This window comes from Pongo abelii, chromosome 4 (genome assembly GCF_028885655.2).
Source record: "Pongo abelii isolate AG06213 chromosome 4, NHGRI_mPonAbe1-v2.0_pri, whole genome shotgun sequence".
Classification (NCBI taxonomy): domain Eukaryota; kingdom Metazoa; phylum Chordata; class Mammalia; order Primates; family Hominidae; genus Pongo; species Pongo abelii.
Window position 1 is genome coordinate 121,133,426 of NC_071989.2, and position 27,474 is coordinate 121,160,899.

Below are 27,474 nucleotides of genomic sequence, written 5' to 3' on the forward strand. Positions count from 1 at the left end.
AGGTAGGACAGTTAGGATAGGATGTAGGGACCCAAGACTGAGCACATTTGCAAAGAGCATAAATAAAACTAGGCAACCATCAGGAAGATGATCTAGATCAGCATACCTGGTCGATGCCAGGAACGGCTCTACCAGATTGCCTGTGCTGGTTCCAGTAGCTCCAAGAGCCTCTAGTATGCTGACTCAACATTCCAGAACTTCCTTCTGGGGTTCTCTGCAGCACAGGCCTGCATGCTTGGTAGCCACCTGTGACCTACTTGCCATTCTGTAGGGACTGCTCCCAGGACTCACTATGTAATTTGCAAGGTCCAGTGTGAAACGAAAAAGTGGGGTACCTTGTTTAACAGTATTAAGAATTTAAAACATTGACAGCAGAGCAGTGAAGCAAGTATGGTACCTTTCTAAGCATAATGCCCATGTGAATGCCAGGTCACAGCCATGATGGCAGCTGAGACTGTTGTGAGCACTCCTCTGATGACCAACGTGGTAGGAACTTCCAACCCCACCAGGCTGACAGTACTGCTCTATGTCACAATACATAAGCCACCTTGAACAGATCTTTGGAAAGAGAAGTGAGGAGTAGCACCTCCTCCCTGCCCCAGAATCAAATCGATAGGATCTCTCCTCACCTATTCAGCCGTTCTGTTTCCACCTCAAACTCTCTAATCTTGCTTTCTGAGATGGCAGATCCGTGTGAGTAGAGTGTCTGGAAAATCTCTTGGATATTGGAGCAGTCCTGAAGTGAGTGGGCCAGGTGTTCAGCCACACTGCTGGATACCTGCAAAAAGAAGCATTAATTCCCCTTTGGAACATATCATTTCAGAGATGCATGTTTTGTATGCAAAAGAATTTAAAGCTGATATTCCCTGAGAATCGGGGACTGGGAGGATGGTTACCCTGATGGTTCTCAGTTTGTAGGATAGAATCCTAGTATGAAAAGCTAACTATTAAATACTATAAAAGCAGTAGGAAAAAAAACCAGGATCAAAATATGGCTCCTTCCCCAAGCACGTGGTGCTGGGCAGCCCAGATGGGGAGATCATGCCTTCTTGGAGTTCCTTAAATTCTGAATGTTGAACACAGTCAGGATTTCTTTCCCCTATCCTGAATTCCCTGCTACTCCAGGCCACTGTTTTTGGTTTCTGTAGCCCAGGAGAGGGGCTGACTCCTTCATTTTCACAATTTGGCTTTGGCACGGAATCTGAATGCATGCATTTTTGCTCAGTGTAAAATTCTAAATTAGGGCCTTAAAATGCTATTCAGGCTCTCTCTGCCTCCGAGGATCAAATAGCTGGCTCTCCAAGCCTCATCCCAATCCTAAAAGATCCCTTAAAGAAATGAAACTACTCCTTTTCACCATCCATCAGCTCTTACAGTCCTAGGGGGTTCCCAGACTCCACAAATGAAAACTCTGGAACTAAACTGAAGGTTCTGGTCTTTCCTACCACTGGGCTAGGCTTCAAAGACAACATTCCTCCTCAGTGGAGAGCACATCCCCTTTCAAGATAGATGTGCAAAAGGCAAAGTTATTTTAGAGCTCTTGGTCTCTGGGGTAGCAGGGTGATATAAGACAGATACTTCAAGACTTTCACCTATATCACCAAGAACTGGACCTAAATCATTTGTTTCTGAATGGTTTCAAGGAAAGGAAAAAAAATCTCCCTTAAAGCTGAAGAAGTAATTCACCATATGGATGGAAATCATCATACATTTTAATTTAAGAAATCAGGTATGATTTACTATTATAACTAACTGGTTTATTGGAGATAGACTTTAGAAGTTCTTCTGTCATCTATAATCCATTGTCTGTGTAGCTCTGCTGGGTACTTTCTTGCCTTGCTTCTCGTCAACACTCACCCCTATGCTACTGATTTCTGAGCCCAGGACTGGCCGATCAGATGATGATGATTCGGACCTTGTCTTTGATAGCTTCACCCTCTCAGCAATCTTAAAAAAGAAAACAAAACGTTATAGAAAACTACACACCACTCCTCAGACAAACTGTTGGGACTACGTTTACACAGGGCTACTTTTTAGCCATGTCAACTAAATGAATAAAGAACTTCTTAAGAACAGCTCACTTGTCCAATTTTTCTACCACCAGCTTAAGCCAGGGCCTTTCAACTTCAGCACTGCTGCTATTTTGGCTTGGATAATTCTTTCATGGGGGTCTGTCCTGTGCACTGTAGGACATTTAGCAGCATCTCTGGCCTCTAGCCACAAGATGCCAGTAGCACTCCAATTGTGACCATCAAAAATGTCTCTGGACATTGCCAAATGTCCCCTGGAGGAGGAAATCACTTCTGGTTAGAAAACCCTGGTTTAACCTAACTTATTAAACTTGATAGTTAAGAATCAACCTTACTGTGGTGGCTAGCAGAGCTACCAGGCAAGCCAACAGGCATAATTTTAATCATCTGAGACTGACTCAACATATGTACTGGGGGGCTGTGGCAGTGAATGAGTGGGGCTACTTCTCACAGCTGACACAGCCTGTCCATCAAAATCTATTTTTCTTTTTTTGTGGCAGAGCTGTCAGTCTTGTGAGTGGGGAGATCATTGGTTCATTACTCAAGGTCCCCAACTGGGCTGAACCTTAGTCTTTGAGAGCAACTCTGTCCACTGTGAAGTATTGGAGCACTTGACAAAATGTCTCACTCTCCGTAATGACTTGTCAGCTGTGACATTCTCCAGCTGGCTGATTAATGAGAGCTGGCGTCCAGGTTGCAGCTGAGAGAGACTTAAAACTATTAGTGGGTTATCTCTCCTTGCAGCTCCTACATAGAAGGCCTGCGTAAGGTCCCAGGGGAAGCCCCTTGGGCTGCCTCAGCTAAGGGCATGCCTGTACAGTGGCTAGGATGAGCCTGGTGCTTCCAGATAACAGGAGGTGTTCCTGCTCACCGGGTCCATCCCCAGGAACTCACCTTGGCGATGGGAATGTCATTGCTGCTGCTGCTTGTGCTCAGCTCCCCAGTGCTGGGGTTAATTGGGCGGTTGGTGGAAGTGAGGCGGCCAGGGCTGGAGGGACCTGTGGCCTGCACGCTCTGTAGTCGAGTTTGAAGCTCTCTGACCTGAAATCATAATGCTTTTAGACATAGTTGGTGGTTTCCCTGGCTAAAGAGCAAAACAGCCAGATGGGTAGGTGGTGGGGCTTTCATTTACATTGAGGGATCAGCCCACTGAAAAGCTAGGTTGGTTGAGTCCACATAAAATTCATTATATTCCTTTTTTTTGACTAATAATTTTTTTTTAATGAATCAGTTTCTTAAATCACATGTAATATAAAAAGTACATTTATAAACCAAAGTGATGATATTACTAGTTTTTATTTTTGCCTGAGTCACCATATTCTTAACTGAATCTGCCACAGACCATCATCTATTCTTCACAAGCATGAGGTAAACATATTATGTAAGGCACTGGAAGCTTCCAGGATGGATGACCATCTTTTTTTATTTTTATTTTTTTGAGACAGGGTCTTGCTCTGTTGCCCAGGCTGGAATGCGATGGTGCAACCATGGCTCACTGCAGCCTTAGTCTCCTGGACTCAAGAGATCCTCCTGCCTCAGCTTCCTGAGCAGCTGGCAATAGGTGCACACACCACACTTGGCTAATTTTTAAATTTCTTTGTAAAGATAGAGTCTCACTATGTTGCCAGGGCTGGTCTTGAACTCCTGCGCTCAAGCGATTCTACCACCTCAGCCTCCCAAAGTGCTGGGATTACCGGCATGAGCCACCGTGCCCAGTCACTGGATAACTACCTTTAAGGAATGTTTATTCTTTCAGCCCCACTTGCCTGACTGTGCTGGGGACTGCAGATGAGGACCGAGGATGAAATCACCTCTCTTGGAATCATCATTTCAGAGCCCAGAGGAGAGAGGAATGATTTCAACACAAGTGCACTTGAGTGTTTTAAATTTCTATTTCAAGTGTTACGGGAAGCAGAAAAAGGGAAGAATGTAACTCCAGCTGAAGTCATCCAGAGAAAGCTGAACGAAGACAGTGGTACTTGGGCAATCTTAAAGGAGAACAAGTGAGGACATGGCTTTAGTGGTGATATGCTTGGGGGGTGAGAGTGGTGGGGTGAACAGGTGCTAGGATGATATGCCATGTTTGAAGAGGTGCAAGTTTTTCAATATGTGTGGTTTAGAAGAGGTGTCTGCATTGGGGAAAATATTAAGCTAAGAGAAGAAACACTGATGGAGCCAGCACCTTTTCCCCAAGTTACCTACAGAAGAGATTTTCCCTGGAATAGTAGGTAGGAATGTCTAAATAGTCCTTGTATATAAAAAAGAAACATGGGACCCTCTAAGTTACATTTAAAACGCGCATTTACCTGCACAAGAATTAAATGTCCAAATCCTGCTTCTCTATAGTTACAACTCTGTGACTTCCAAAGAGAGAAGTATTCCAAGTAGCTGAAGAGAGTTGCTAGAGATTGGTCTTTTATAACCTTGGTCGCAGTTTCAGCATGAGAGTGCAGTGTCTACCTGAAACGGCAAACTAACTACAACACCCAATGGTCCTTAGAAATGGACATCAGATTTTGTCGAGCTGGGAAGAGTTAGCACTAGGAAATTTAAGACAGGGCTTTCTAAACAGAATGGTGTACTAGAATCCCCCAGAGGGCTTGTTAAAACAGATTCCAGGGCTCTACCCCAGGGATTCTGATTTAGCAGGGTCTGGATGAAGCCCAAGATCTGCATGTCTAATAAGCTCCCAAAAGATGCTGATGCTGCCGGTCGGGGACCATACCTTGAACAGCACTGAGCTAAGGGACTTCCAAGGCCACAAAGCACTTTAATCCCATAGACAGGAAGAGTGGAGCCATGCCCCGGTGCCAGCCCTGCCACCAAAAGCCTTCTAGACAAGGGCAGAGAACAGGCACATGGCCCCTTCTCTAAAAGGCACTGGAAAGCTTTTCGTATTAAATGTCTAGGATGTCTCCATCCTGCTAACTTGGGAACCAAAAGTAATTGAAATTTCAATAATTCATCAACATATTAGAAGCTAAAATAGGAAAATTCCCTCAAAGCAAACTGCATTCAATAGTGGAACAACTCAAAAGTGCCTAATGCTCTGCCATGGTTCCAGTAACGGAGGATCGATGGAAATGCTTGCTGTCCTCAAAACAGACTAGACACAGGGCTAAACTCAAAATAGCCTAAAGAATAGGAAAATACATCCCTGTAGAAGCCAAATGGTACTGCTGATGAAGGATTACAGGACTCGTTCTGAAATGGTCCCTGACAAACCAAAAATGGGTACAGGGGTGGATACCTCATTATGCCACAAAGAGAGACTGGGCAAAGAGAGAGGGCTCATTCATTTCCTCAGGGACTGGGGGAAACCTCCTGGTGGAGACAGTGAATTTCAGTTTTTACTGCTGATGAGTCTGATAAGGTCCTGAATAATTAACAATGTTAACACCACTCCAAAACCTAAATGGTGTCTGAATTGCACTCAAGACAATCAGCGGTCTGTTCTTAGAATCCCTACTGGCCTACTCATCTTGCTTTTTTTTTTTTTAATATATATCTCTATTTAAAAAAAAATACAGATAAAAAAATTCCTGGGCAATTTATAAAGACTTTATTAAAACTATCCATGTTTTAAAAACATTTCTTCTTCTAATCACAAAACATGCTCATTGTGGAAAATGTAGATGACACTAAAACATAAAAACAGTCAAAGTGCTTATGTTCTTTCTTACTTTACAGAGGTAATTACCTGTAATCATTTTCCTTGCTGTGTATGTGCACACATGTGCTTAAAATAATTTCTAAATCTAAATATCTACTTTCACTTTAAAAACTTTGGACCCAGAATATGTCTTTGAAAACTAAAGATGATAAACATGTTTATTTTGGGCTATGCTTTGTTATTTAATGATAATTGCTAGCCAGTAGAAACAAACCCAGCTGAAGGGAGTGCAGTGTGCCTGTCAGGGAAAGAAAGACAGCTGGTTAAGTGGCCTTCTCCCCCGTCTTTTGTTTTTTATTTTTATTTTTATTTATTTTTTGTTTTATTAATTTTTATTTTATTTTATTATTATTATACTTTAAGTTTTAGGGTACATGTGCACAATGTGCGGGTTAGTTACATACGTATACATGTGCCATGCTGGTGTGCTGTACCCATTAACTCGCCATTTAGCATTAGGTATATCTCCTAAAGCTATCCCTCCCCACTCCCCCCACCCCACAACAGTCTCCAGAGTGTGATGTTCCCCTTCCTGTGTCCATGTGTTCTCATTGTTCAATTCCCACCTATGAGTGAGAAGATGTGGTGTTTGGTTTTTTGTTCTTGCGATAGTTTACTGAGAATGATGATTTCCAATTTCATCCATGTCCCTACAAAGGACATTAACTCATCCTTTTTTATGGCTGCATAGTATTCCATGGTGTATATGCGCCACATTTTCTTAATCCAGTCTATCATTGTTGGACATCTGGGTTGGTTCCAAGTCTTTGCTATTGTGAATAGTGCCGCAATAAACATATGTGTGCATGTGTCTTTATAGCAGCATGATTTATAGTCCTTTGGGTATATACCCAGTAATGGGATGGCTGGGTCAAATGGTATTCCTAGTTCTAGAGCCCTGAGGAATCGCCACACTGACTTCCACAAGGGTTGAACTAGTTTACAGTCCCAGCAACAGTGTAAAAGTGTTCCTATTTCTCCACATCCTTTCCAGCACCTGTTGTTTCCTGACTTTTTAATGATTGCCATTCTAACTGGTGTGAGATGGTATCTCATTGTGGTTTTGATCTGCATTTCTCTGATGGCCAGTGATGATGAGCATTTTTTCATGTGTTTTTTGGCTGCATAAATGTCTTCTTTTGAGAAGTGGCTGTTCATGTCCTTTGCCCACTTTTTGATGGGGCTGTTTTTTTCTTGTAAATTTGTTTGAGTTCATTGTAGATTCTGGATATTAGCCCTTTGTCAGATGAGTAGGTTGTGAAAATTTTCTTCCATTTTGTAGGTTGCCTGTTCACTCTGACGGTAGTTTCTTTTGCTGTGCAGAAGCTGTTTAGTTTAATTAGATCCCATTTGTCAATTTTGGCTTTTGTTGCCATTGCTTTTGGTGTTTTAGACATGAAGTCCTTGCCCATGCCTATGTCCTGAATGGTAATGCCCAGGTTTTCTTCTAGGGTTTTTATCGTTTTGGGTCTAACATTTAAGTCTTTAATCCATCTTGAATTAATTTTTGTATAAGGTATAAAGAAGGGATCCAGTTTCAGCTTTCTACATATGGCTAGCCAGTTTTCCCAGCACCATTTATTAAATAGGGAATCCTTTCCCCATTTCTTGTTTTTCTCAGGTTTGTCAAAGATCAGATAGTTGTAGATATGCAGCGTTATTTCTGAGGGCTCTGTTCTGTTCCATTGATCTATATCTCTGTTTTGGTACCAGTACCATGCTGTTTTGGTTACTGTAGTCTTGCAGTATAGCTTGAAGACAGGTAGAGTGTTTTGAGAGTGAGAATCTTAATTTACAGGAATAGATGCAAGAAATGAAGGCTGAAGCCAATATGCTGAGTCAGCTTAGGCACAGCTTCAGAGAGAGGCAGAAACATAGTTAATAGAGTTCTCACTTTTATTCTCACCCATTGTAGTGGGTTGGATTATGTCTCCCCCAAAAGATATGTCCAAATTTGAATCCTCAGTACCCATGAATGTGACTTCATCTCAAAATAGGGTCTTTGTAGATACAACTAAATTAACGATCTCAAGGCAAGTTAATCTGATTTGGGTGGGCCCTATGTGCAATGACTGGTGTTCTTTTAACAGAAAAGGAAGGGATATTTAAGACAAAGACATAGAGACACAGGGAAGAAGGTCCTGTAAAGATGAAAGCAGAGATTGGACACAAGTCAGAGAGCACCAAGAGCTATCAGAAGTTCGAAGAGGCAAGGAAGGATTCTCTTTCAAAGTCCTTTGAGGGAGTGTGGGTCTGCTAACCCCCGTGAGTTTGGACTCCTAGACTCCAGAATTATGGGAGTTTGTAATAATTCAAATACTCTTTCTTCATTGAAGATTTATTTTTTTGAGACAGGATCTCACTATGTTATGTTGCCCAAGCTGGCCTCAATCTGATGGGCTCAAGAGATTTTCCCGTTTTAGCCTCCCAAGTGGCTGGGACTACAGGGGCATGCCACTGCACATGGCTATTTTTATTGAAGGAAGTATGTTTCTCTCTACAGAATATATATTTTGGAGTCAAGAGATAGCCAAGAACCAGGGCTAACCTGAGGCAGGGACTGATACTTGTGGGAACATCATTCAGCACCCTTCACAGCCTTTCTCAACTGGGGTTCCTCAACACCAGAACATGACCTGAGAGGCCGTTTTTTTCACTTCTCCTGAAGTTACTGCATGTCTGGTAAACATTACGATGGGAAACATGCTCTGAAAGAGGGGTATCAACAAGGAGTGTCAAAGTGCAGAAGAAGAAACCTGGCTGGCCTCTGCCTTCCTAGAGCAGGCAACGCTAGAACTCAGTCTTGAAGGCTGAGCTGTTCAACAAGCAAATAAAGAGGAAAAGATAATGGGGGAGACTCTGGAAGGTTCAAATAGGGAAATGGCATTAAAAGGCCATAGTTGTTTCTCTCTGGTATTTCTTCAAGGGTTTTGTAAAAATCATTTGATTAGAGGAGAAAACGGACTGAAGTAAGGAAGAAAAAGTTGGTGAGCCAAGAGCTCTACTGACGGTTCAGATGGGAAATTTTGAGGGCTCAAATACAGTCAGCAAAGTGGGAATAAGGATGGCAAAATACACTCTAGACCAGTACCATCCAACAGAACTTCCTGTACAGACGGAAATGTTCTAGAGCGGCGCTGTCTGCTATGGTAGCCTGGTGCCACACAGTTGGTTGTAAGCACTTGCAATGTGCCTGGTGTACTCAAGGAACTGAATTTTTAATTGTATTTTACTTTATTTAAATTCAAATCTAAATAGTTGTATGTGGCTAGTAGCTACTGTACCCATCAGTGCAGTTCTAAAAATATTCAAGGAGATGAAAAAAAAACAAACAACAAACACCCAAACTTGTGGCTGGGGTGACTTAGTGGATCATGGAGTTACTTAGCAATGAGAAAGAAAAACATAAAGAGAAGCTGATCTTTTCAGAAAGAAATGACCAGAGCTGAGAATGTCTGGAGCTGACAATGATGTGAGCTTTTGATATGCTGAATTTGAGAAAACAACTGGGTATGTAAGGGAGGGCTTATCAGTCAACAATTAGAGATGTAAGTCTGAAGGAAAGCAATTAGAACTGGATAGATAGATTTAGGAATGCCGGGCATGGATAACGTCCAGGAAGGAGTTGTGGCAGTGTGGTGGGCAGAGTGCCCGTGTGGAGCTGGCAGCAGCGGAGGGTCAGTGGAGGACAGGGAGATGGGGACACCTTTTTCTCGGGGAGAAGAGGAAAGGAGGTGAGGACGGGCAATAACAAAGGTGATTTGCAGACTGTCAGGGGAAGATGCTAAACAGGGACTCCCATCTGATGGCTTCTATTTTCTCTGCTAGGCATGAGGGGGGAATGTCAGAAACAAGAAAGGAGGCTGACCTAGGACCAAAAAAGAAAGAAAAAAGAAAGGAAGCTTACACGGCAGCACTGAGAGCTCAGTTGAGCTCTCTCTTTGAAGATAGTAGACTGAGGAACACACTGTTTTCTTCCAACTCTAGAGACCTCATTAAAATAATAGTACAAAATAAAAAAGGATTAAAACCACAACGGAGATAAGAATGTGCTTGGGGCATTGGCTGAAACAAAATTTGGACACGTTCCTCAACGGCCAAGTGAAAGGAAGAGCACTGATGAAAGACACTGAATAAAAAAAAGTCTATAATGTATACAAAGAGAGGCAGCCAGTCTACCCAGAAGGACGATGGCAGACTCTAATTCAGCTTTGGCAGAGAGCAGGAAGGACAAGAATGAGAACAGAGGCTTTCAGAGGTTAACAGAGGTTGCAGCTATGTAACCGTATACAACAATTGAAACTTCCCAGCACATGACAGCGTCAGCTAAAGTCAACAGGTGCTCCTCCTATTAAAAATGCATAGAAATGCTGCATGAAAAAAGGAACAATGAGAAATAAATTCATTGCCAAGGTCAAAAGACAGCAAAATCTCCAGGTGCCAGAAATGAGAAATAAGTCTGAAGGAGCTGCCAGGAGGTGGCGCCACCACAAGCCCAGGGGCTGTGAGCAGGGCACAGAATGAGAGCGTGGGAGGGAGGAGATGGAGGGCGCCTGCGAGTCTAGCTGCTTGAGCTGATCCCTCTGCCTCACGCCTGGAGCCTCTCTGCCAGACCCATAGGTGAAAAGCTGAAAGTGCTGTCCACAGAAGGAATCCTGAGGCTGTGCAGCGGAGTCAACCTTCAGAAACCAAAACCCCAGACCAGTGGCACCTTTGGGTGTGAGGTCCAAATGTATACTATCTGTATATTGTGGGACTCCAAACTTGACAAGAACACCGGAAACTGGTTTGGATTTTGCCAGGCCACCCACTGCCTCAGAAACTGCCTAATTTGTAAATCACCCAGTATCAAGAGAGAACAGGAGACTTAAGCTTCCCATGACTGGGAGCCCAGGTCCACAAAGCTGCCAGACACAGAGCGAGGACAACTACAGAGAGCAAAAGATAAAACAAGAGAGCCAGCAGTCTGAATCAGGAACTGAATTCACCCTAGGGGAAATGAAAATAAAGCAACTGGTAAACCACATCACAATAGGCACACTGAGGATCCTTAAGGAGATAAGGGGAATAATTTCCTTAAGATTAAGAAATAATGAAACAAAAACAGGCACCAAATCTTAAAAGCCTTCTTGCGGGGCTAGGCACGGTGGCTTTGGTGGTAATCCCAACACTTTGGGAGGCCAAGGTGGGAAGGTTGCTTGAGCCCAGGAGTTTGAGACCAGCCTGGGCAATATTGCAAGACCCTGTCTCTACAACAACAACAAAAAATTATCCAGGAGTGGTGCGTGAGCCAGTAGTCCCAGCTACTCAGGAGGCTGAGGTGGGAGGATTGCTTGAGCCTGGGAGGTCGAGGCCATGGTGAGCTAGGATGATCATACCACTGGACTCCAGCCTGGGTGAGGCAATGAGACTGAGACACACACACACACCCCTGCACAAACACACACACACACACACACTGCCTTCTCATGGGATAGAGGCATCTCAGGTTCTGTGGGTCTGTGGGTGTTGTTCTGTTTCATTCACTACTGCATTGCCAACACCTTCAACAGGGACTGACACAGTCTCAATAAAATCTATTGAATGCCACTAAAAAACCTATCACCTTAAAATCTAATGCCTACTTAGAATATTGTGGCAGGCTGAATAATGGCCCCCAAAAGCATCCACACCCTAAACCCTGAGAACTGTGAATGTAGCCTTGTATGGCAAAAGGGAACTGAGATGGGTAGAGTATCATGGATCATCTACGTGGACTCAGAAGTCACAAGACCCCTGTAAGAGGGAAGCAGGAGTGCCAGAGTTAGAGCTCTGAAGATGCTATGCTGCTGGCTTGGGAGATAAACGAAGGGGCATAGTCAAAGGATGCAGGCTCCCTCTAGATGCTGGAAACGACAAGGAAGTATATTCTCCACTCCAGCCTCCAGAGAGATGCAGCCTTGCCGACACTTTCAGTTTAGTGAATGAGATGCATTTTGGACTTCTGACACCCTAGGTAAGATGATAAATTTGTGTTGTTTTAAGTCACTAAGTTCGTGATAATTTGTTACAGCAGCCACAGGAGATTATACAGCTATTATCAAGAGTGTGGGCAAAAATAAAGACCCGCTTAAAGATTAAGAATCTATCACCTATAGATCTTTGCTGAAAGAATTTCCTAAGAATACATGATTTTCAGTACCAAAAAAATTAAACCTGAGAAAAAGAATGGGATGAAAGAAACAATGGAAGTACAAGAGCTGACACGGATGTAGGTGGTGAAATACTCCTTTGCTGCTGTTGGGTGGAAGGGCTGGCCAGCTTTCCCAAAAGCTGCCCTGGGGTACTTGGTCAAAGCAAGACTACACACACTCTGAGACTCAGCAGTTTCACTCCTGGACATGCGATCCTGAGGAATTCCCACCAGGCTGGAGGAGACACGTGCGAGGGACTACGCCCTGGAGCACTGTCTGTGGTCATGGGAAGTGGGAAGCAATTTGATTGTCAGCTGCTGTAAATGTAATAGATGGGTCACTACAGAATGCTAGATGCCCTTAGACACACAGGACCAGATGTACACACAGCCATATGGACAAACCTTAAAATCAGAGTGCTGAGGAGAAAAATGTAAGAGAAGGCGACAGCACAGTAACATTTAAATAAATTAAAAGTAACACAAAACACTATCTTAGGACATGCAAAAAATGGGGGGAAGGGGATGGGATATTATATGGGATAAATTATTTGCAAGGAATAAATTAAAAGAAGGACCAGTGAATGTGACTAATGAATATAATTATCTTCTCTCTCTGTCCTGAGTGCCAAATTACAACGAAAGCCAGGCATGGTAGTGTGCACCTGTAGTCCCAGCTACTCAGGCAGCTTCTACGCAGGAGGATCACTCAGCCCAGAATTCAAGGGTCGAGTGCACTGTGATTACACCTGTCAATAGCCACTGCATTCCAGCCTGGGCAACATAGCCAGATCCCATATCTATCGTATCTATCTATTTATCTATCTATTGATCTCTCTCTCTCTCTCCCTCAATCAATCCAGAAGAAAGTAAATGATGCAAGCCAGGAGCATGAGGGATTAGGCAGAGTGGGCAAGTGAGATGTTGGGGGGATTTTGCCCTAGAACTGTCAAACACAAAGAGTGTGCCCAGAAGCAAGTTTCCAAAGTGGTAGGAAATTCCTTGGAAACGTGAGGCTAGGCAAGTAAGAGACAGGTCAGCTGTGCGGACGCTTCAGTCTCTGAGTACAATTGTGGGAGCGCAGACCAGAGTCAGCTGATGAAGTCATCTGTGAATGTGGCTCACAGATGCGTGACAAGCAGGAAGGCAAGGTGGCACCGGAGTCCTGAGCAGGATCAGAAACATTTTTATTAGCCATAAAAGAAAGAGCCTGTTCTGCTGATGATGCGTAGCAGTGCTCACCGGGTAGTTGTAATTTCAGGCAATTAGGCTGTAATTCATAATTTCACTGTGTAATGGAGCTGGTTGAGATGAGATGATTCCCACACTACAGAACGGTGAGAATCACTAGGCTGGGAAAGCTCTACTTAATGAGCTTCATGCAGTTAGTCCCTGTGTAGTTTTTGGAAAGCTGCCATCTCGAAGTCCAGGGTTTGGAGATATTTTGCCGAGAACCACACCTCTTATTGGAGATTTTATACGATTTTTCTTAGAGCCCTCAAATAATCAGAATCTATTTACAGCAAATATTTCTTTCTTTCTGTAAATCAAATTTACATGGTGTTTCAGGATAGTGGTATTTTATTGTTAATGGCAATTTTGACTAGATGGAAACAGAAGACAGAGATCACAAAACAGAAGGAAAAATATCCAACAGCATTTCCATGTCTTGGTAAGTTTGATAAGTGTGCTATTTTCTCTTTTGTGTTATAGCCCACTAAAGTAGCTGGATGTGATTATAAAAATGGTTGCATCGGAAAAGGCCAGCATTTTGGCAGTCTTCCTTTTTTTGAGACAGAGTCTTGCACGACGTCGCTTAGGCAGTGTGCAGTGGCGCGATCACGGCTTGCTGCAACCTGTGCCTCCCGGGTTCAAGCGATTTTCCTGCCTCAGCCTCCCAAGCAGCTAGAATGACAGGCACCCACCACCACGCCTGGCTAATTTTTTGTATTTTTAGTAGACGCGGGGTTTCACTATGTTGGCCAAGCTGGTCTCGAACTCCTGACCTTGTGATCCACCCGCCTCGGCCTCCCTAAGTGCTGGGATTACAGGCATAAGCCACCGCTCCTGGCCAATCTTCCTAATTTCTTACCAGCTTTTTGACAAATTGAGTCAGCTTCTTTCATGACAGCGAAGAGCTAGCCTTGAAGCAGCCTGGCCTCCTCATAGGTATGCGAGGCTGGGGTGAGTAAGCAAATACTGGTGCCCACAGCAGGAGTTGCCTCACAATCTCCGTGGCTCAAGTGTGTGTAAGGCCCTCGTGAAGTAACTGGGAGCTGTGTCCATGGAAGAGGTCAAAGAACCAGGGTTCTGGGGATTCTCTGCCTTGGATTCCCCCTAAAACTCCGTCAGTCTACAGAGTGGAGGGGAACACAACACTGGACTCAGGTCAAGGTAAAAGCATGCAAACCACCAGCTTCCTATTTTCTGCAACAAGCTCATTGTACCTTCGTGTAGCATTAGAATGCCAGGAGAGTGGGTCTGTGAAACCCTAAGGAATCTGGCCCCCATGTTGCTGTAACAGAGGATGTTTTACTCACTGTTGGTCTGCATGGGAATGCGGCTAGGATGAGGACAAGGGTGGACAGAAGGCTACAGGAAAGTGGTCCAAACAACAGAACAATGACAAATGCCTCCCCTAATAAGGCCACCAGATCCCAAATTTTGGTACCAAGAGTTAACATCAACATAGACTTGGGCAAGATTGTTAAAGCTTTTGTGGGCCTCTGTTTTCCCATCTCTAAAAAGGGTATAATAATAGTACCTATCAGCTAGGATTCTGGAGCAGATTCAACAAAATGTGCATAAATCATCACCCATCACAAATGAGTGTTTGAAATATGTTCTGGGCTATTATCATAATTTAGGTTTTCAAAATTATTTATTTTTAGAGACAGGGTCTTGCTATTACCCAGGTCGGAGTACAATGGTGTGATCACAGCTCACTGCAGACTTGATCACCTGGGCTCAAGCCATTTTCCCACCTCAGCCCCCTGAGTAGCTGGGACTATGGGTGCACACCATCACACTTGGCTAATTTAAAAAAAAAAAAATTTTTTTTTTGGTAGAACGGAGGTCTTGCTATGTTATCCAGGCTGGTGATTTAGGCTTTGAGTAAGTCCTGCTTTGCCTTTAGAGGTATCTGATTTTAATCTGGGGGGTGTCTAGTCTGAGAAGAGTTCAGTCTGCAAATATTCACAGAATGTCAATACTATCAATATTATTAACAGAGCCTTTCTTAAAAATAAGCCCTACTGAGCTTGCACTGGTAAGTGGCTCCCTGTGCAAGTGATTTCCTTCATGGGGTGAGCCTGGGGACTTGGCACCAGGCCAGGAAGTGCCTCCATGCCTTGGGAGCCCCGGGGTGCCTGTACCCTGGTGGACTCCACCCTCCCTCCTCTTCTAGCTCAGATGACCCTGGTGAAGGGACAGTGCAGGGCAGGCTCCGCATAGCAGGCAGCTTCCCCAGGAGACGCCGGGCTTATCACTGCTACATGGTGGGCCCAGGAGGAGCAGGCCGGGCATGAGGAGAAGGCAGAAAGCCTGTAGCTCTTTCTCTCAGTTCACCTGAAGATGGGAAGTAGAGGACACTTGGAGAAGCTCCCGGCCCATGTCCAGTGGGAGACCGAAGGACACTGCCTCTCCCTTCCCTGTCTCCAAGTGCTGACCACAATCATGATGTGGGGGAGTGTGCCAGGGTGCTACACCCCATTCACTGACTCTGGCTCATGGAAAGGGCTGGGCACACATCCTCTGAAAGAGCTTCCCAATGATTCTGACACACACGTGTGGGGTCACCACAAGATGGATGAATGAAACTGCCTGTTTCTCTGCAACTCTGATTCACGGCCAAGCCCGGCTGGTATCATGGTCAAAGCATGAAAATCAGCTGCATTAGAAACTTGTACTGTTGAACATCCCCATGTTCCTCCATGTTCCTAAGCCACTTTATGGTTGGGTAAAGCCATCTGCCTAGTTCTGGTCAACAGGCAGGGCGCAGAAGCATTTAAATGCTGTGGTGGGAGCCTTCGAGTGGGCTCTTAAGTGGTGGACGGCCAACAGTCTGAGTTTCTGAGTGAATGTATGGATCAGAGACGTGCACCCGTCCCCTAACTTGCATTGAACGTATGGTGCAGGCAAGAAACAATGTGCCACGTCACTGAGATGTGGGGAGTGAACCTGTTATTGCAGAAAAATCTAGCCTCATACTGACTAATACACCAGCCATACAAAAGAAGAGCCACCTGAGCCTCCCATGTGGAAGGAGCACACTGAAGCCAGACCTGGCTCCTCTCGGCTCCCTCCCATGCAGCTAGATGAGAGCTGGGGAGAGCTGAGAGAAGTGGTGTTGAGACAGGACTTGTTTTTACAGAACTTTTATGAATTTAAACTCAGCTAATATTGGCATCCTCTTCCTTATCCTGAAAAGAAATTCCCATGAAGAAATGGAACAAATAAGAAATGAACAAAGTTCCATAAAGGACAAAAAAAAAGACTCAGTTTATATGTGAATATCAAACCATTAACAGCTGTGAGATACAGATCATTCTCTGTAATCCATACTTTTTTGTTTTTGCTTAATTTGAAAATTAAAGAGGACAAAGAAGAAAAAAAGCAATCGTATACTTCCACTGCCCAGATTTAACCTGTTAATATTTTAGCATATCAGTGTTCTATTTCTATGTATATACTACTGCATATTAAAAATTATACAACGATATGAATACATTCATTAAAAACATAAATTAGAACATTATAGAGAAGTTTAAGGTCCCTTTGAGGCCAATACAACATATTATCATTATGATGTTGGTTTATATTTTTCTGGTCTATTTTCAATATTTTTATATACACACATATGAATATCTATGAAATGGAAATTTATACAGCTATAAATTCATAATAAAGTACTATTTTGCAGTCTGCATTTTCTCTATATAGCCCTGTCTCAAGAAAAGCAACACCGAGGGGAGGTAGAGTGGGACCAGCTCAGATGGGACCATGGCCAAATGAGGCTAAAAGAGATGTGAGGGAAAACACAGATGTCTCTTTATTTAACCTCTGTAAGATCACAACACTTACACTTCCAGGCTGGTCTCAAACTCCTGGGCTCAAGCAATCCTCCTGCCTCGGCCTCCCAGAGTGCTAGAAGTATAAACATGAGCCACTGCACCTGGCCGAGGGTGACTTTTATTTGGTTCAAAATAGCATGTCTACTTATCTCTTGAATTTACTGTGGCAATGAAACCAGAAGCCAGACCCCCAGGATGAGAGAAGCCCAAGAGAGACAGATGGAACTCATTCCAAGACATGCAGAAAATATCCAGGTAGAGCATAGCGTGTAAAGAAGAAATCGTTAACAACTTATGACATGAACATGCAGAAGAATTTCGTAATTCTGAAGAATTTCTAGAAAATCTCAGAAGGAACTTATGTGGCCGATTTGTGTTCAAGTCTATGATTCAGTGGGACACAGTTTCATGTGCCTGTGGTCACATCAAGTTTGTTTTGCCAAACACATTGGGGAAAGCACTGATTATTTTTGCCACATCATGGCTGACTTAAACAATGTAGCTAAAAAAAATGGCAACAATGTGGAGAAAGTGGTTCCTGCCATCACACGACTCTCTGGGGAGCTCTCAGGGCACTCTCTGTGTTTACCTGTCCCCACCACTTGAGATATACTTTTGCAATGATCTGTTTACTTGCCTGTCTCCCCAACATCCTTGAAGCCAGGGACTGTGTCCTGTTCATCACTGTAACCCCTCTGCCTGGCACAGAGATGACCAATCATGTTTGTGAAATGAATGAATGAAGAATAAAGTACTTCCTTTATAGAGTAATTCTCCCTTGTCTACATTAAGCCCAATTCTTTACTTGTGAGGAAATACATGGTTATATCACAGAGCAAACAGAAATAAATCACTGCCTCATCCAGTAATGAACTAGCACCAATAATAAAATTGCCTGTTGTTCCTTAGTTACTGCTCTGCCACTAGCCCAATTTGTTAACCGACTACATTAAAGATCTAATTTAATTAAATCTTGAACAAAGCTCAGAAGACCTACAGAGAGCACTTCGCTTAATTACAGGCACGGTTCAAGCACCAATCCTATTGATCTGGTCAGTTAAAATTCTATGCAATGAACGTGGGCAAAGAAAAAAAGAAAAAGAAAGTGGCCCCAATTACTCGTCAAGGAACTTTGATGAACTATGGATTCAGAGCTGCTACAAAGACAGCAAAGGCAAACCAGCCTTGTACTCTGTACTGTCACAGGATAAAAATAAAATGGTACCTCAGTCACTCTGCAGAGCTACACATCGTCAAGAACAGAAGACAATGACAACCACGAAGGACAAATCCCTCCTGAGGGAAATAAAGCACACTAGGTGGATGGGTGAGTTATGGCTGGAAGAAGACTTTTGGCACTTAAAGTCTAGTAAACAGGCATTCAAATGCATCTAGTACACTTTTTGAGATCTACACTCATCTTGAAATAAAAAGAAATAAATCCAATTCATGGTATGTATATAAATTCCTGAGAATATCTCTAGTTGAGGAAGAGATAAAAGTTAACATTATTTGAAGGTAACTGAAATAAAAATTATACAAAACTATACTAGTTGCACAAACTTATAAAAGGTAACAGATGTGACTGGAAGAAAGGTTTTGACTAAAATGTGTCTACGTGTGCAGGCCTGTATGTGTGTGTGTGTAATTATCCAATGTCCATGTTGGAGTTCTTCAAACATCTAAGGATTCCTATTAAAAAAAATGACAGGATGGTGTTCAACTTTCCATACCACTCAACAGGTAACCATAGATTTTACTCCAAAAAACTACTACTAATTTTTTGAGCATTTACTATGTGCCAGACATCGCCTAACCACTTTAGGAGTATTATCTAATTTTTTCTTTGGGTGCTATTATTGTCCCACTTTGTGGGAGAGTACACTGAGGCACAGAGAGGTTAGGCAACCTGCCAAAGACTCGTGGTGACTTGGCAGGTCAGGCTATGCATGACCCAGGCAGTCTGGCTCCAGAGCCCTGGTACCTAGTGTAGTGCCTCCGCACTGTGCTATTCTTAATACTGACCTCCAGAGTCGGAGAAAACACTGGAAAGTGGGGAAGGGGACTTTTTATTTTTTGCTAGTCCACAATAAAGGGCTGGCAAGTGAGAGAAGAAAATTCATTCTAAGCCACAATATGTAATTACACCGAAGACCAAAAATTTCCCTCACAAAACATGCACTATCAGAATGCACACGCTAAGAGCAAGTACATACCTAATTAGGACATCAGTCATAATCATCGGGGAGTGTAACCCAGGAAATTACAGGTGGCGTGGGCTTTAGTGCTAAGCAAATTTCATCATGCTGCCCAGATAAAGCCTTTGCTGACTGGGATGATTTACACCTGCTGATGCAACTATGGAGACTGGCATCCGATATAGCTGCATACTGAAAATACGCTTATGCACGTGAGTTAAGACAAAATGATGTTCAGATATGAGAGGTAGTAGTGCCAGCCTTTTAATTATGACATTAGCACAAATGAAGAAGAGTTGATAACATTCAAAAATAGTAATTTCTTCCATATTTTTCAAATGAGGAAGAGTTGATAACATTCAAAAATAGTAATTTCTTCCATTTATATAATGGCAACTAAGAATATTTACAAATGGATTAAAAACAAAATGATGTACACATCCTGAGCTCGTTGAAGGATAGAAGAACAAGTTATTTACAAGGCCTTTTTTATGGCTAAGGGAGCAAGAGCAATGGTGAAGGATGATGAGACCCACTAGATTTATTTTTCCCCTTCTTTTTTATTTTTTGAGATGGAGTCTCCTTCTGTCGCCCAGGCTGGAGTGCAGTGGTGCAATCTCAGCTCACTGCAACCCCCGCCTCCCGGGTTCAAGCGATTCTCCTGCCTCAGCCTCCCAAGTAGCTGGGACTACAGGCACACAGCACCATGCCTGGCTAATTTTTGTACTTCTAGTGGAGACGGGGGTTTCATCATATTGGCCAGGCTGGTCTTCAACTCCTGCCCTTGTGATCTGCCTGCCTCGGCTTCCCAAAGTGCTCAGATTACAGGCGCGAGCCACCGTACCTGGCCAGTATTTTTCCCCTTCTAAGTCAACTTTATCTGTGTACAAAATTAGCAGTCAGAGCACAACTAGAAAACAAGCTTCTGATATTGCCAAGACCAAGAAAGAGAGTCAAGTAAGTCTAGTAATTAAAAGTGAAGTTCAGAGGGAAGTGTTTGATTGAGGAATTCATTGCTTCATCCCCAGTCCAATCAAAGATCAAACTCACAGCCAAACATAGAAGTGCTTGTGGGTTCCTGGGATTAAAAACTTCATCTTGGAAAAACTGAGGCTTTAACAATTCTGCTGAACATTTCTATCCTGAAACATCAGCTCCTTCAGTAATGGATACATGTCCTAAACAAAATGGTACTCAAACTAGGTCAGGCTCTAGGGTGAATAGCAGGAGTCACACATACACATCTGTAAACACAGACACACACACATAACATGCACACTTAAACAGATGCACATACACACATACATATATGCACACAATGTACAAGATATGGCTATTTTAACTTCAGTAAGTCTGCACCAGGACAGATGACATTCTACACTAGATTAAGTATAAGTAAATCAGAGCAGGTGCAATAAAGCTAAATAAAATTTTATAGAAAAAAATTAAAAGGGGAAAATTCCATTTTTTTCAAATTCTAAAGACTATTAGTTTATCCTAAAGAACATTTTAATTCAGCTTAGAAAAGATGTGCTTACCCTGGAAAGTTTAGAATCATTGCCCTGATGTAATTTTATCAACCAGTCAGATTTAAGATTCCAGAGAAAAGTGTTTTTTTTTTTTTTTTTCTTTTAAATCTTACCTCTATACCTTAGCAATTTCAAACTACTTTCAAGAAGGACTTCATAACAAGAAAGAGGCAGTGATTCCCAAGATTACAAATGCCACAAAATTCTCACGGTGCCCCTGGTGCTATACACCAGCCTCTCTCAGCCCCATGCCCAGGAAGGGCCTGACCATTATGGATGCAGCATGCTCACCCTCCTCCGGAGCCGGTCCCGCTCTTCCCGGATGGCATTCATGGTGGCCTTAGTCCGGTTCAGTTCTTCCTCTTTGCTGCACAGCATGGCAGTCAGGCTCTCATTCTCTTCCCTCAGCCCAGCCAGCTCCTTCTCCCACCGAGACCTCTCTTCAGCCAGGTTGGGATACAGGTCCCGGCCAAGCACCCCCTCAATCTCCTCGACTGTCTGTAAAACACAGCCCCAAAGAAAAGTCAAGTAAGTTACCTTGGAGAAAGGTGATAGGAAGAAAATAGGCTGAACAGGAATAAATGTCCATAGAGGAGTGTGTTCTAGAACCACTTTGTTATAAATAGTGATCATGACTACAGACACCCCAAAGTTATCCTGTCTCCAATTTCAGATGAGGCTCTGTCCCTTGCCTGGGGTACAGTCTGTGTTACCCAGCAACCTTCAGAGTAAGAAAAACAGTGAGTCCTCTCCTGGCAGCTGAGTCTGTCTGTGGTGCTAGCTGACACATCCACACAATGCTTATTTCCTTCACTTGAGTTCCAGAGTTGGTGGATACACACAACCAGGCAGAAGGCCATTTAGTGATCCTGGTAATGTGAGGACAAACATGAGGTTGTAAACTGCATACAAAATCTAACTTGAAGTTTCCTAAATTATAGGCCTCCCACGTGCCAACTCAGCGATAAGATAGGTCACATTACCATTTCCAGCTTTTAGTGCCACATCCAAATTCAGATGGTGCAAATGAGGTTCAGTCTCAAGATGTGAAAGACAAAAATAAACCTCATTGACACAGAAAAGAGGAAGCTCATTGTGGAGATTTCTAAGACAGCAGGGATTAAATTAATTAATAACACAGCTTCAAAATTTAAAGGAAAATCTTAGTAGCACATAGAGAGTTTTAAAAAATTCATTTAAAAACATTTAATGGAGAAGAAACATGCACAATATTAGGAAAAAAAGGAAGAAGTCATTCTGCTTACTCTTATAAACTGTTCATTCACATTTACTGTCCTTTGAAAAAGGAAGCACAAGCCAGTGGATAATGAAACAAGAGGGCGAATTACTATGCAGAGGTAGAAGGCAGTGAAGAGATGGGATAAGAAACAGAAGGCTGGCCGGGTGCAGTGGCTCACGCCTGTAATCCCAGCACTTGGGAGGCCCAGGCGGATGGATCACCTAAGGTCAGGAGTTCAAGACCAGCCTGACCTCAGGTGAAACCCTGTCTCTACTAAAAATACAAAATTTAGCCAGGCGAGGTGGCGTGCGCCTGTAATCCCAGCTACTCGGGAGGCTGAGGCAGGAGAATTGCTTGAACCTGGGAGGTGGAGGTTGCAGTGAGCTGAGATCATGCCACTGCACTCCAGCCTGGGCGACAGAGCAAGACTCCGTCTAAAAAAAAATAATAATAAAAAGAAAAAAGAAAAGAAAAACAAAACACCTCAAATACTAAAAAACATAAGGGTACATCACTCTTGGATGCTCATGTTGGTTCTCAAATCTTGCTGCCCCTTTTCCCATGTGCTGCTTTGTCCTTCCTTTTAATCTGGAGACTCTTATCCTACTTGGCTCTGCTCCAGACCCCGTGGCTTTGTCCCTACCTGGTTGGTAGAGGCCCTTGGCCTCCTCCATCCCTCTCAACTCCGAGGCTGGGGCTAGACCCAAGTTGACATTACAATCAAATATAGGGCCCAGGAGATTCCAGAGAAGGAAACACCAGCAATTGCTTCTCCCTGCCCTGAACCACAACAACTACATATTTGCAACTGAGATGAAGAAAGATGGAAAACCAGCAGTGTTACAAACATGCATCATGGTTTACCTTGTGACACCACAGTTCTTTTGTGCAATCCAGGATTCCTACTTACAGAAACTTGGGCCTACATTTTCTCTTTATGGGCTCCTCCTAGACTTTTAAATTTGAATTGCTACGCCCAGGTCACTAAGTTACGTTGAAGGAATATAAAGATACCAGAGGCCTAGTATCAATAAGCCTTGACTTTCCCATCATTCACAATGAGTTTGTGCAGATGCAACAAATTCCTCTCACCATCTCAAACAGCAAGAGGAACTGATGAATGGACTCCTGAAATCGTATTCTAGAGGCCTTAGAGCTTTAACAAAACTTCCAAGCTAAACTTACAGCTTACGAGTGCTCTATGAGAACCACACTAAAATGACATGGTTCAATACTAGCAGTCGAATGGTTTCCAAGTAAATTGTCCTTTTTACCGCAAAGCCAGTGAACCTGACTGCTGACATCATGACTTTTTCTGAAATAATTCAGCCCAACCAAAATTTCTAGAGTCCCCACTTCTACACCGTGGCTCAATCTATTGTATGGCTCTCATGGAAACATTCATCCCTAGTAAGTATTTAAGAAAACTGCACTTCAAGACAAGGATTGGACCATTTCCCTTTCAGAACCTCAAAGGGCCTCACAGAGGGTGAGGAAGGTCTACCTTAATAGCCAGGTCACAGTGCTCGCTGGCCGTGGTGAGCTGCTCAATGTGCCTGTCCACCTCGGCCACGGAGAGGCTGCAGCTGCTCTTCTTCCTGCCGCAGACGACATTCTCCAGCCCTGTCAGCACCCTCTGCAGTTCTGAGTTCAGGTCACTGCAGTTGTCTGTGAGTGAATGAAGACAAAATGTGTTACACAGGGCAACAAGTGCTCTCTGTTTTGCTTACCATGACGGACTCATTCAGGTAATGGGACGGCAATGGAGCCTGACATTTCAAAGTTCAACACCAGCCAGCCTAACCTCACAGGCACTGCCTCTGAGGCTTGGAGCCAATGCAAAGCTCTTTTTATTAAGGAGTTTCAGATGATGGTCATTTTCTGAATTCTCTTGTCTTTCACTCAAAGCAGCCACATCTTCAGTTTCTTTAGTAAGAACAAAGAAATGCCCAGAAGAGGCTGTTGGCACTTCCAGAGCCTCTGGTCAACCTGTCTGCTCAGTCATTCAGAAAAGCACTAACTGCAGAAAGATCCCATAACTTTACTAAATTCAACAAAAAGTCTCAGAATGAGCAGAGATGCTAGGTATTTTGAAAAACAGAAACTGTGTAAGAGATAGTCCTTGCCCTCAACGAGCCTAAAACCAAGAACTTTTCCATGATAGAACCAATCAATATGCTCCAGTTGTAATTTAATCCATGTTCTTTCATCAGGGGGAAAAATAAACTGGTCTAACAAATCCCTTATTGTTCTCCAAATAAGGCAACCAATTCTAATAATTTGATTTTGACTTAAAAACTTGGGTTGCTTTGAACCGCTGAACATCCAGGGCCTGGTCAGAGAAATAAAAAATAATTATAATGTGACTCAGATGTATCTTAGAAGACAATTTTGTTGGGGAAAAAACTCCCCTTAAAGTCAAAGACAAATTTTTTAACCTGCTATTTTGGATTCTGTCTATCGCCATGCCATTCAATTATTGTTGCAGGGCAGATGCTGACTTATTATATGTAATCTTTCAGAATACATTCTTTACCTACGTCCAGCCTAACTCTGCATGAAAACTGCTCAGTGTCTTCCATTTTCTTCTTCTCTCCTGCATGCTTCTCACCAGAGGTTCCATGTACTAAAATGGTCGATCGCTTTTGGGACTTACCTTTGGAAGACTTCAAGAAAACTCTTGGCACAACAGGAACAGGACTTCTCAGAAGGTTTTAGTCAACCTCATCTGGTTGCCTCTATCTGTAAATTACCTAAATCTAGAGAGATCAGGCTAAGGCTTTCACTCCAACCAATACACACAACTACTCCACCTACTTCTCAAACCTGTTCCTCCCCGATCTCTCCCATCTCCATGAATGGCACCCCTATCCACCCAGTTACTCAGGTGAGCTCTGAGGCAACCTTCTATGCCTTTGCCCGACATACTAAATCCAAATCATCTTGTGACCACAACCTCCAAAACTTATCCTCAAACTGACCTCTTATTACCATCTCTACTGACACCATCCTGCTCTAAGCCATCATCATCTCTCAACTGGACCACTGTAACAATCTCCTACCTCTACTCTCCACGCGGTCACCAAAGTGAGCCTCCTAAAAGCGCAGATCAGAACAAGTTATTTTCCTAGCTCAAACTGTCTAATGGCTTCCCATCAACATTCATGTAAAGTCCCAACTCCTTACCAGAGTCTGTAAAACTCTGCATGATCAAGACTGATGTGCTCAGTTCAGGCTGCACCATGTCCCTGGGGAGCTTTTATAAACTACGGATGCCCAGGCCTCACCCCAGACCAATTAAATCACAGTCTCTGGGGGTGGGGCTTGCACAATGGCAACTTTAGGTTCCTCAGGTAATTCTAACGTGCAGTCAGAGTGAGAACCACTGATCTGATCTTGCCTCACCCATCCACCTTCCCCTGTTCTATGCTCCATTCACACTCCTTCCCCTCATTCATTATGCCCCATTCACACTCCTTCCCCTCATTCACTATGCTCCATTCACACTCCTGGCCTTCTTTTTTTCCCCTGGAATATGCCAAACTCCTGTCTGCTCCACAGGTTCCTTTTCCTTTGCTGTTTCCTTTGTCTAGGCTGAATTTTTTAAATTTTAATTAAAAACAAAATACAACCTTTTTAGAGACAGGGTCTCGCTCTGTTGCACAGGCTGGAGTGCAGGGGTACAATCCTAGCTCGCTAAAGCTTTAAACTCTTGGGTTCAACCTATCCTCCCACCTCAGACTTACAAGCAGCTGGGACTACAGGTACACATGACCACAATCGGCTCATATTTTCATTTTTGTGTAGAGACAGGGTCTATGTTGCCTGTCTCAAACTTTTGGCCATAAACGATCCTCCTGCCACAGGCTTCCAAAGTCCTGAGATTATTGACATGAGCCACCATGCCTGGCCAACCAAATTTCTACATATTGTTCAGCTCTCAGCTCAAATGCTATCTCCCCAACAAGCTCTTCCCTATCTAAAGCATGGAGTTTCACCTCCTCCCTTGCCCATTCGCTATCTTCTTATCCTATTTTTTTTCATGGCAATTATTGCTATCTGATCTGACTTACATGTTTGTTTTCTCTCCTCTACTAAAACATAAGTTCCAGGAAAGAAGGGACTTTGATCTTCCTCACCATTTGTATCTCCAACATAGAATAGGGTAGGCGATCAAATATTATTTTTTAAATGGGCAAAGAGAAACACCACATCACCATTTATTTAATAGACAGGAAGGCTATAAACAGACTCAATAGCAGCATGTTTTTCTTTTCTTTTTTTTTTTTTGAGATGGAGTCTCGCTCTGTCTCCCAGGCTGGAGTGCAGTGGTGCAATCTCAGCTCATTGCAACCTCCACCTCCCAGGTTCAAGTGATTCTCCTATCTCAGCCTCCCAAGTAGCTTGGATTACAGGCATGCGCCACCACACCTAGCTAATTTTTATATTTTTAGTGGAGACGGGGTTTCACCATGTTGGCCAGGCTAGTCTCAAACTCCTGACCTCAGTGCTTTTGTTCCTTGTTATGGACCTCGACCTGAGCTGCTAAGAACTAGGATGCTCATCACTGCAGAGGCCCTCTGGAGATGGAGGCAGGTGGACACCAACTGGAGGCAAAGGACCCAAGTGAGGAGCAGAACAACTCAGAGACCACACCAACCAGCCTCTGAATGACCACGTACCCTCTGGTGCAGGTCTCCTGGTATCCAGAGCTGGTGTGAATACGCTGTCCTGAGTTATGTGCATTAAGTGCTTATGAGTGAGATGTTCATGAAATATTCAGACATTCTGTGCTGATTTCCCTAGCGCAGGTCCACCTGATGCAATAATGACACTGGACATGTATGCTGAGGGGCTCTCACAGCAGAGCCGGAGTGGTGGCAACAGGCTGCTTCCTGAGGGTGCTGGGTAACAGTGGGCAGGAAGAGGGGCTAGGCATGTGACCAGTATTTCCTTCTCATACTTAAATTGGGCAGTTGCCGAGCCCTGACTCAGGCCAGAGCAGAGTGCAAAGATGGATAAGAGACTGACCTTAACTGTGAGAGATCCCCAGAAGTACAAGGCCACTGCCCCACCTCTCTGCTGCCCACCACTACTGTAAGGAAAGCAACCACAGAGGCCGGGCGCAGTGGCTCACTCCTGTAATCCCAGCACTTTGGGAGGCTGAGGTGGGTGCATCACCTGAGATCAGGAGTTCAAGATCGGCCTGGCCAATATTGTGAAACCCTGTCTCTACTAAAAATACAAAAGTTAGCCAGGTGTGGTGGCGCACACCTCTAATGGAGGCTGAGGCAGGAGAATCACTTGAACCCAGGAGATGGAGGTTGCTATGAGCTGAGATAGCACTCCAGCCTGAGCAACAGAGCAAGATGCAACACTCTATCTTAAAAAAAAAAAAAAGAAAAAAGAAAGGAAAGTGGCCAGGTGTGGTGGATCATGCCTATAATCCCAGCACTTTGGGAGGCCGAGGCGGGCAGATCACGAGGTCAGGAGTTTGAGATCAGCCTGACCAACATGGTGAAACCCTGTCTCTACTAAAAATACAAACATTAGCAGGGCA

General features: G+C 43.6%; 1 protein-coding gene across 6 annotated transcripts in view; it reads right to left on the bottom strand.

Annotated features, from left to right (window-relative positions):
• MCC (MCC regulator of WNT signaling pathway) overlaps positions 1-27,474 on the bottom strand; it is a 498,353-nt gene that overhangs the window by 65,101 nt on the left and 405,778 nt on the right. For all 6 annotated transcript variants that reach the window (XM_054554995.2, XM_063723849.1, XM_054554996.2 and 3 more), the window contains 5 exon segments: positions 23,419-23,582; positions 20,966-21,172; positions 2,925-3,071; positions 1,858-1,947; positions 630-778 (listed from right to left, as the gene is read on the bottom strand). In XM_054554995.2, coding sequence (XP_054410970.1) covers positions 630-778; positions 1,858-1,947; positions 2,925-3,071; positions 20,966-21,172; positions 23,419-23,582 — 757 coding nt within the window.